The sequence below is a fragment of the Diceros bicornis genome, chromosome 1 (assembly GCF_020826845.1).
Source record: "Diceros bicornis minor isolate mBicDic1 chromosome 1, mDicBic1.mat.cur, whole genome shotgun sequence".
NCBI lineage: Eukaryota > Metazoa > Chordata > Mammalia > Perissodactyla > Rhinocerotidae > Diceros > Diceros bicornis.
In genome coordinates, this window is record NC_080740.1 from 8370853 (window position 1) to 8381625 (window position 10773).

General features: G+C 34.8%; 1 protein-coding gene across 4 annotated transcripts in view; it reads left to right on the top strand.

Annotated features, from left to right (window-relative positions):
• TENT2 (terminal nucleotidyltransferase 2) overlaps positions 1-10773 on the top strand; it is a 65118-nt gene extending 54345 nt beyond the window's left edge. For 3 of the 4 annotated variants that reach the window (XM_058568584.1, XM_058568750.1, XM_058568669.1), the window contains 3 exons: positions 5009-5100; positions 7661-7740; positions 9308-10773. In XM_058568584.1, the coding sequence (XP_058424567.1) occupies positions 5009-5100; positions 7661-7740; positions 9308-9382 (247 nt within the window). In that variant the 3' untranslated portion in view covers positions 9383-10773. Of the gene's footprint in view, positions 1-5008; positions 5101-7660; positions 7741-9307 lie in introns of those variants that run through there. The other variant, XR_009223978.1, reaches the window with a different exon arrangement.

Below are 10773 nucleotides of genomic sequence, written 5' to 3' on the forward strand. Positions count from 1 at the left end.
CCTTGATTGTAATCTGATGAGGGTGGAGGAATTATAAAAAGCATTTGAATTACTGTTAATTTCTAGATTGCTCTTGGTGTTATAAAAGAGAATGGCCTTATTCTTAGGAGGTGTATGCCAAAGGATAAAGAAAGTTTCATAATGTCTCCAGCTTAACAAAATGATTCAGTTCAAAACATACTCATATATATACACACACACAAGCAAATGTGGCAAAATGTTAATAATTGTTGAATTGTTTTTGAGTTTTATGTTTTTCAGTTTTTCTTTTTGAAAAAATTCATAATACAAAGATGAAATAAACATGAGATTAGGGATCAGAAGGAACTAATCTATAGTCTAAAAAGAAAGAATCATTGATAGGAGAAAAGCCAAGAGAATATGGTGTCTTAGAATCCAAGGGAAAAAATATTGTGAGGAGGAAGAGAGTGATTATTTGTGTCACATTTTTTGATAGATCAAGTACAAGTAGAAGATGAGAACTAAAAGCTGACCATTGGAGCATTGGTGTACGTGGATGCCACCTAGAGCCTTAACAGGAGCGGTTTCTCTGGAATAAGGGGATAAAAAGCATCACTGTTGTGGCCTCAAGAGAGAACAGGAGGGGAAGAATTAGATACAGTTAGTGTATCTAATCCTCTAGAGTTTACATACTTGTAAAGAGGAGCAGAAAAAATGGGGTAGAACTTGGAGGGTTAAGTGGGGTCCAGTTTTTGTTTTTAGAAAGGAGAAATAACCCATCTTGATGGCAAAATTGATGACGCCAGAAAACGACATAGTAAATTGTTGAACAGTATACTTGTTTGAGTCAAGAAGGGTTGGAATCTAGAGCACAAGTGGAATAGGAGCACAGATACTTCATTAATAATCGTGAGAAAAAGCAGAATGTGTGGATACGGATGAATGCGGGTAAATCGATGTGGTGGGACCTAGTGGAAATTATCTTTTGATTGGTTTAGTTTTTTTTTTTTTAGTAAAATGAAGCATGGACATCAGCTGGGAATGATTGTGAGGGAAGAAATTTGAGAAGTGAGGAGAAGGTATGAATTGTCATGTAGGAGAATACAGGAATGAATTAGTTTTGGGAATATAGGATGATTGGTAGGTAGTAGCGTTTAGGCTTCTTTCGAGCTAAGTCATCTTGAATTTAAAGTGAATTTAAAGTGATCATGAATTTAAAGGTCAGCGTGGTTGCATATTTTTCTCCAGCCATGTTTAGCTGCATGGGAAAAGATTGGAGTAGACAAAGATTTAATTATGGTTGTGTTTCAGCCAAGTTAGTTCAGTGCAGCAAGTAAGAGAAGTGAGGGGATATGTAAGGAAGTGATTTAATAATTGACCATGGACAGAATTATTAAATTCTTGAAAATGTGAGCACAGGGATGCATATAAGACATCCAGATGGCGGTTTCTAATAGTTGTAAATGTTGGCCTGGGGCTTAGTAGAAAGGTCAGAGCTGGAGAAAAGGATATGGGAAAGAAACATCAGAGTATTGAGGCCTGAGATGGGTGCTCTAGCATTAGAAGATTGAAAGAGGCAAGGAAGGCCCTGTTGGACACCAGCAGTTAAGAGTCAGGCAGAAGAAGAGCCAGACAAAACAAAACAAAACACTTAGAATTAGGGTAAAATTTTCTCTCTAGAGAGAGGTTTGAAATCCCTAACAAAGTTTGCTTTTTGTTTGCTTCCCAGCCCTTAATAATAAAACAAAACTATATACATCTGTTCACTTAATTTGACTAGTCTTAGTATGTATGCAGCCATATGGTATCAGACCCATAATTTTGGCTTTGTTAGACTTAAATTTTTCTTTGTAATATTGCTGAAGACCACATTTCCAATTTAATCAGTCATCTCAAAGTACTTTGTCACAAAAAGAATGGCTAGAAGAGAGTTACTAGATGAGTCTATTATCATTACTGGAGAAAAGAAGCAAGCATTTGACTAGTATAGAGTCAGTAATCTCAGTTTTATATTCAAAAGATTCATATATTATCAAATCTATTTTAAATTAATTATTAAGCCCCATGTCTGTTCTTCTATTCTTCTCTGAAAATCCCTCTTCTATAGACTATCTTATTTTACACTTTAATTATTGTGACAATAACAGATTTTCACATGGCAAGCAAATTATAGTAGAGAACTATAGTATGATGAAAGGCTTAGTTTAGCACCTGTTGTAAAGAATGAAATATTTAGGGAAAATATTTCTAAATTACCATTTGAATTCTACATTTAAATTCACCTCTGAGAGTAAAAATAGTATACAAGATATATATCATGTTTTATGATTTGAAATATTTAATAATTTAGAAGTATTCAAAAGTTCTTTGAAAATGCAGTTGATTAAATCAGTCTAAATGATAGTGATTAAAAATATTCTTTTTTTCCTCTAAAATACTTCAAATGATATGCATTATTTCAATAACTGCATTATTTGGGTTGATTATAGGTTGGAGCTTAAATGATATCTGCTTAGGGATGATAAAGTCAATATAGATGTGTTGCATATATTTCTGTAACCCAGTTTAGAACCAGGTACTGGCATGTAATAAAGTTCAGGACTGAATTTAATAGAGATATAGTGGTAAGGAGAGTTCCATTGATTTAAGGAAGTAAAAATTGTAATTTAACAGCAGGGTATAGTATTTTAATATCCTAAACTCGTCTGAAAGAAAAAATCAATCTACCCCTTTTTAACATCATGTTTCCAATTTTAATTCTATTGCAGATTCAGCTGTTCTATAAATTGACGTTAGAAACAAGTAGTCTGGGCCGGCCCCGTGGCTTAGCGGTTAAGTGCGCGCGCTCCGCTGCTGATGGCCCGGGTTCGGATCCCGGGCAAGCACCTACACACCGCTTCTCCGCCCGTGCTGAGGCTGTGTCCCACATACAGCGACTGGAAGGATGTGCAACTATGACATACAACTATCTACTGGGGCTTTGGGGGAAAAATAAATAAATAAATAAAATTAAAAAAAAAAAAAGAAACAAGTAGTCTCAGGAAAAAAGCTCATTTTATTAGTGAAATTTGTGTTCAGTGGTATAAAGTGAAGTAGCACAAAGTGTGATCCTACTGTAATCTTGTTTGGTTCAGGCATGTGGTCATATAACTCTCCCCTTTACATTGTTATTTTAAAGACAATTTTGAAAGCACAGTTGGATCAATAGAGCAGTGTACTTCTTCTCTGTTTGGAGTCCATACTAACGAAGCTGCTGTGCATGAAGGTTCTAAAACGTCTTACTGTAACCAATACTAAGTATATCTCTTTGACAACTCGTCTTTAAAAAGCATAAATTCTGATGTATATATATATATTTTTTTTTTTGTGAGGGAGATCAGCCCTGAGCTAACATCCGCGCTAATCCTCCTCTTTTTGCTGAGGAAGACCAGCTCTGAGCTACCATCTATTGCCAATCCTCCTCCTTTTTTTTTTTACTTCCCCAAAGCTCCAGTAGATAGTTGTATGTCATAGTTGCACATCCTTCTAGTTGCTGTATGTGGGACGCGGCCTCAGCATGGCCAGAGAAGCGGTGCGTGGGTGCGCGCCCGGGATCCGAACCTGGGCCGCCAGTAGTGGAGCGCGCGCACTTAACCGCTAAGCCACCGGGCCAGCCCGTGATGTATATTTTTAAAGAACTTAAAGCTGTCTTTGCAAAGTATTTTTAAGGTGTACTCTTTGTTTTTTTCCTGAGGAAGATTCGCCTTGAGCTAACATCTGTGCCAGTCTTCCTCTATGTTTTAGTATGTGGGCAGCCAGCACAGCGTGGCCACTAACAGAGCAGTGTAGGTCCACACCCAGGAACCGAACCCAGGCCGCTGAAGTGGAGTGTGCCTAACTTAACCACTAGGCCACCGGGTCTGGCCCTCACCTGTACTCTTGATAAGAAAAAACAGAAAATCATACTTCAAAGATCATTTTCACTTATCAAACTTCACAAGATGCAGTATTTTCTTGCATATTTAACATAGAAATTAATCAATTTTCCAGAAACAAATGCCATGTTGGACCACGATTATATTCTTATGGATTCTCTATCCGATAAGTAGAGGAAGAGTAGGATGAGTGTTGGAGTTGGAAGGTCCCAAACCATGGTCTTTGTCTTCTTACGATGAAGAAGGAGAAGGCTAATTAATGAAACGATGGAGAAGGCTAATAAATACGGCTGAAAAAAAAAATCAGCTATTCCCCAAACTCGTTTTTCTCTTGCATACAAGCTGAATGGTCATACGTTTTAGAATGTTCCTTGAAAAAAAGAAAATTGTATTTGTACAAAACTATTTTAAGTGTAAAGAAATTTTTGAAAAGCAGAATGTAAGGTTAGTACATACTAGAGACTGGATAATTTACCTTCAGTCATGCTGATAACATTGTTTTACATTTGAATAAAACTTCACTATTAACAGCTACATCTAATATACAACAGTAACACTGTTTTCATAGAGTGTTAATTTTGTTTTCCTAAAACAGCGTCTACTTGCTTCTATTGGAAAATTTTGGAATTTTTTCCCAAATCGTACAAATAGAGATGTACTTGAACAAAAATTATTTAATGATACCAAAAACAACACAAAAAGATTAGCTCTTTCTTAACAAATAAAAAATTCTTTCTGGGGTATTAACAATGAAGGTAGTTTTTATGTTTTTTGCCTTCCTACACTTTCCTATTTTTCATTACTTTATTCATTGAATATGTATTGAAAGCCTAGTTTGTACTAAGCAACTAGTTGAACAGTGAAAAAGATATATAAATAACTCAGCGTCTTGAAGCTTTCATTCTGCCTATGGGAGACACGCAATAAACAATGACATAATAAATAAGCAAATTACTAGAATATAAGTGCTGCGGAGAAAAAAGAAGTAGAGAAGGGGAAATGGGCATTGTGGTGCTGAGGATTGAGGCAAGTTTCAGTGTTCTATGAGAAAATCAGAGTAGGCCTTACTACTGATATAATTAAAAAAAACGGAAATTAAGAAAATAACATAATTAATGTTTTTCTTTTTATAGTTGGAACAGTCAAATGATTTCAGTTCGTGAAGCCAAAGCCATTCCCAGGCCTGATGGTATTGAATGGAGGAATAAATACATCTGTGTAGAAGGTAGCTTTCCCACAACTACTCTCTATTTACCATCCAGTTATCATGGTACTGAGAGAATTACTTGCATGATTTCAGCTTATATTTCAGTGAAAAGTAATACATTTATGTTCTGAAGTGGTTTACAAGTCTTTTAGTTATAAAATTTTAATTTAATTTTTAAAAATAATTTTAAATTCTTTAGTTGTAGGAAATACTAAATAAGAATTTAGGTGTTTAATCTTTCCAGTTGGTAAGATTTGAGCCTCTTTATGCATCCCTAATGTTTATAGTTGATTGAAACTTAATTTCATGACTTACAGGTGGAAGAAAATAGTATCTTCATGTGATGATTCTTACTGAAATAAAATGAGTCCCTTTATACTTAAAATATTGGTATCTAATACAAGCTAGATTTTTATAAATAGAAGTTGATTTTACTTTAAGAATTAAATGCTCTGGTTCTCTAAAATTAATTTACATGTAATTGAATGTTTCTTTGAGTCAGTGGGAAACTGACTTCAAGAGGCAAAATTGTTCTCACAGATGCCGAGTTGATGACTTTTGTAAATCTTGAGGTAAAAAAGAATAAAGGCTTGAGATTCAGCATTTGTAGGAAAACATCAAATTTAGAATATTTTAATCTTGGATTATATGCAACATCCTAAGAGTTTGTGAATATGAAATAAATCTCCTGCTTTTGTGTTCAGTTTGCTGAATTGCACAGTGGACGTATATTGTTTTAGTTACTTATGTTCTTTTGAATGTTAAACACTGACTGTTGTAAAGTGTGATATGTGATGTGATCCGATAGTTTGGCATATGGTATTATTCTATTTTAAAAAAAACAGTATTGTGACAGTAAACTCCTTTTTAAAATAGCCTTTCTAAGCAATAAAAAAAAAAAATGAAAGGAGTTTTTAAAATTTTGGACCTGTTTAGGTTATATGACAAATCTAAATCTAACCTCTCCATGAGATTTCCTATTCTTTCACACTTTTTCCAGATCTTTCCCCTCAGTTACGTTTCCTCTTTCTAGCAACTTCATTCTTTCTTTCTCTCTCTCTCTCTCTCTCATCCCTCCCTAGCAGCTTCAAGGCCTACATAGGTCTTCTCATCCTTGAAAAATACTCTTGGGCCGGCTTAGCGGTTAAGTGCGCACGCTCCGCTACTGGCGGCCCGGGTTCGGATCCTGGGTGCGCACCGACGCACCGCTTCTCCACCCATGCTGAGGCCGCGTCCCACATACAGCAACTAGAAGGATGTGCAACTATGACATACAACTATCTACTGGGGCTTTGGGGAAAAAAAAGGAGGAGGATTGGCAATAGATGTTAGCTCAGAGCCGGTCTTCCTCAGCAAAAAGAGAGGAGGATTAGCACGTTGTTAGCTCAGGGCTGATCTTCCTCACCAAAAAAAAAAAAAGGAGAAAAATACTCTTGATTTGATCCTACTAGGTCTTGTAAGTACTTTGTTTTTCTCTTTTTCAATGCCGAAATTCTTAAACTCTAGTTAATTTTTATTTACTGCTGGCATTATTTCAGCTGTCCCATCTCACTCTTAATGCCTTTAGTTATCCTCCCTTTCTCACTATTATCTTCAGTTTCTTTGTCCTCTTACATAGAGACAGTTTCCTTGTCTCTATGTATGGACTCTTCTCTCTTATCTTGTGGGTAAAGGTGAGTGGGGTGGGGGTGAAGACGTGGAAGGTAATGTTGGAGACACACACACATAAAAACTCTTCCTTTGTTTTCTTCCTGTCTTCTCTACTTGTTATCTTGCTTTTCTCTCTTCTTTCATTGCCAAATTTCTCATTCAAGTTACTGTTCTCACTGTATCTTTTTCTAAACCATCCATTCACGTCATAATCTCTACAGTGTCTTCCATCCTCGCCAGTATTAAATCTCTACTTTCAAAGGTATTGACTTTTCTCCTGCTTGAACAAATCAGTGGTCTTTTAAATTAAAATTAAATTTAAAATGACCTTTCTGTGATACTTGACATTGACTACCTCTGTTGGATATAGTGCTTTATTCTTTTTGATAACTATTTATTCTTTAACTTATTTTTATTCCCCTAAGGGTTGATCTTTGACCCTCTGTAATTCTTCAGAAATCTTACCCACTTTTATGATTTAGACTTAACATACCTATGCTGATGACTTCATTTTTATGTATTTATTTATTTTATTATTTTTTGTTGCTGTTGAGGAAGATTGTCCCTGAGCTAACATCCACTGCCAATCTCCCTCTCTTTTGTACATGAGCTGCGACCTCAGCATGACCACTGACAGACGAGTGGTGTAGGTCTATGCCTGGGAACCAAACCCAGGCCACCGAAGTGGAGCATGCTGAACTTAACCACTAGGCCTCTGGGGCTGGCCCGTGACTTCATTTTTAGTCATCCTCTCACTTGAATTCCGTCTACATTATTAGACATTTCATAGCTATATAAAAGCTATTTTGCAATTGCTGTTGTAGGTCAAAAACTGTCCAATATTGACAATTCATATAGTTCAACCAAATAAAAAAACTGAAGCTTTCATTTTAATAATTTCTTGTTTATATGTACATTAACATTGCAGAACCTTTTGATGGAACAAATACAGCCAGAGCTGTACATGAAAAGCAGAAGTTTGACATGATCAAGGATCAATTTTTAAAGGTAAACAATGCATCAGATGAACTCTAGACACATCAGTGGGCTAGTGTGCTTTGAAAATGAAAAAATGTATGTGTAATAGGACAGAATAACCCTGATTCCTATGTTGTGAAGCCATTAATGTGGCACAGTAGGGAATTTGTTAGTTGAATTTAGGTATACTTTTCCTTCAGGGAGATCTGGTTTTGTTTTCATTCATATGACTTTCACTTTGTGGAAATAAGCATTTCCATAGTGAGATTATAAGCTCTCAAAACAAGTGAATAAAACCTAATGGACTCCTTTCCTTCCTTAAAATCTTGGGGAACTTACTGTAGCCTTAGAAGAAAGCTGATGTTTGTTCCATGCTGTTTCTTCTGCATACACCACTGTAAGAAGGAAATTGAGCACCATTTTATCTTTATTTATATTTTGAGAAGTTAAAAAAAAGTATGTGTCTGTGCACACACACACATCTTATATATATAGACTATAAACTGTAGTTTGTTCCTTAGCTCTTTAGTCCACAGTGTGCATTTATTCATCAGTGATTTTGCCAGATGTGGTTCCTGTCTTCAAGGAATTCTCAGTACAGTGTAGAAAGACATGGATAGAAATGTGTACTATGAGACATATAGGAGAGAGTGCTTCATAGAAGAGAAAGATCAGCAAACGGTGAAGATCATTTTAAAGGCGTACTTTCACATTATCTAGACATACCAGTAGACTTTATTTTGATGATAATTAAAAATGCAAGTGTATCATATTACAAGCTGTCCTTCAAATTAGGCCCTCTCAGTCTGTCAACCAGAATAGAAAATTTAAAATGAATGGAATTCTGCAGGGCAAAACAAAACAGATTTTTGTCTATCAGATTGAGAACTCAAGACTAGCATTGCTACATTGCTGTTCTTATTGATGGGTGAGCTTTCATTTAGGATTGTTCAGCTTAAAAACCAATAGTTTTAGTCAGTTGAACAGCTGGAGTGAGAGTGATCTACGGAGATCCGCAGTTACCGGTAGTGAGCCAGAGTTTTAGCTTGTGAATAAGAATTTCAGTTTTTTTCTTTTTTTCCCTTACAAATTGTATTTACTCTTTTTCTCTAGAGGCTTTTATAAAGTGCTTTATTACAGGTTTACTCTCGCCTTCTTAAAGACTATTTTTAATTGGAAAAGCTTACTAGATGCAAAATAGTCAATCAAATAATTGAAGTAATCTTTCCTTACCCTCTCAAACCCAAAGATTTTGTCTTAATTACCTTGCTATTTTAGATGTAATTCTTTAAATCTGTGAATGAATGTTAATATTGTCAGTTGTATCTTTTTGTTCCACCTATGAGCCTATTTCTTTATTAATGTATTGGAATCACACTGGTATAGAGTTTTTAAATACCATTTTCTTTTCTGACGACAGAAATAGTACTTGTACTGTGTTAAAAACTTGAAAGATTCAAAAACACAAAGAAGAAAAAAATCACCCCGAATTTTACCACCTAGAGAGAACCACTGTTAACATTCTAGTAACTCTCCTTTCAGTCTTTTGTTCCGCATATATTTTAGATTTTAAGAATGATTTTTCTTTCTCTCCCAGTCGTGGCACAGATTGAAAAACAAAAGAGATTTGAACAGTATACTGCCTTTAAGAGCTGCTATCCTGAAAAGATAACTGGCGTCTATTTCTTAATAAATTCTTCTGAGAAAGAAAGAACAATAGTAACATCATAATGCATTTTGTTTACCTCCATCATGGTTTCTTTTTAGTTGTTTTTCTTGTTTTCATGTTTTGTTTTTAAGAGGACATACTTATATAAAGATTGCATATTTTATTATGACATTTCCTAATAAAAACTTTTGATTTAAAGATGTATTTTTGAAAATGTTTACATTGATGATTAGTAGTATTATGGCATGAATTTTCAGGTGATCAGATAAAGTATTTTTTGGGAAATTATCTGAACAAATAAAAGGTTTTTGATATAACTTCAATTAATTGTACCACATGCTAATACTGAGGAGATGTGTGGAATTTTGGACAGGGTCTGATTCAGACATACTTACAGGAAAACCTACAGTAGATAGTTTGTTGCCTGTCTGTTCTAGTATAGTGAAGAGTCAAGTCAGTTATTCAGTTACTTGAAGCAAAATGAAATCTTTTATTTCAGTGGAATCATGCAGAGACATGAAATACTGGACAATTGTCTTAAGTCTTCACTTGACTCACCAGGATAGACTGAGGCTTTGAGTGTGTCTTTGTTAGCGTTTCATTAGTACCTCACATGCTTTTGATGTACTTTTGAGATTGCTTTAAGTTTTTTGTTGAAACAGCAGTACATTTTGCACTGTAGTAATATGAGCTCTAACTCTGTGTTGTACAGCAGTTACTGAATTGTTTTAAAGAATCAGTTCAGTGTTGACATTTTGAAAAGATTAAATCCCCTGTGCTTTATGATAACTTAGTGCAATGTGCACTTTTGCTTTACTTCCCATTTTCCTGCTTTTATTTTCCCTGTGACATGAAGCAACAGAAACTGAAAGATCAACATCGAGATTATATCCTATTGCTAGTATCAGACTTTTTTCTGTGTACACTTACAGGATTGTGATCTAAACTGGAACTTTTAGGCAGTAAGCCACTATAAAATGTTTTAGGTAAGACATAACAAAATTATTATAAATAAAATCTTAATGTTTATAAAGATATCTTTTTTAGTATCTCCTTTCCACAAGAAGAAGTAGTGGTGGCTGCTAAGAGAGCTACAGTGTTTATTAAGGTTGTTTTTGGTTTATGTAAATATTTGTAAATTCATCAACTCCTGTACATTTAAGTATGAAAAGTAATCTTGAAAACAGTTTTAACTTTTTCAAAAGGACTGTATACAACTTCTTTTAGACCTGCTGTAGCACAGTTTGTACCTCTAATGTGTTTGGGTTTTTTGCAGACCAATTCAAATGCTAAGACTTTTGCTTTTCTTTGACTTGTAAAAGGTGCATATTTTCATTTTCTTCAAGTTTAAATTTTTGTATGACGTCAAATGGAATAAAGTTTATATATGTAAA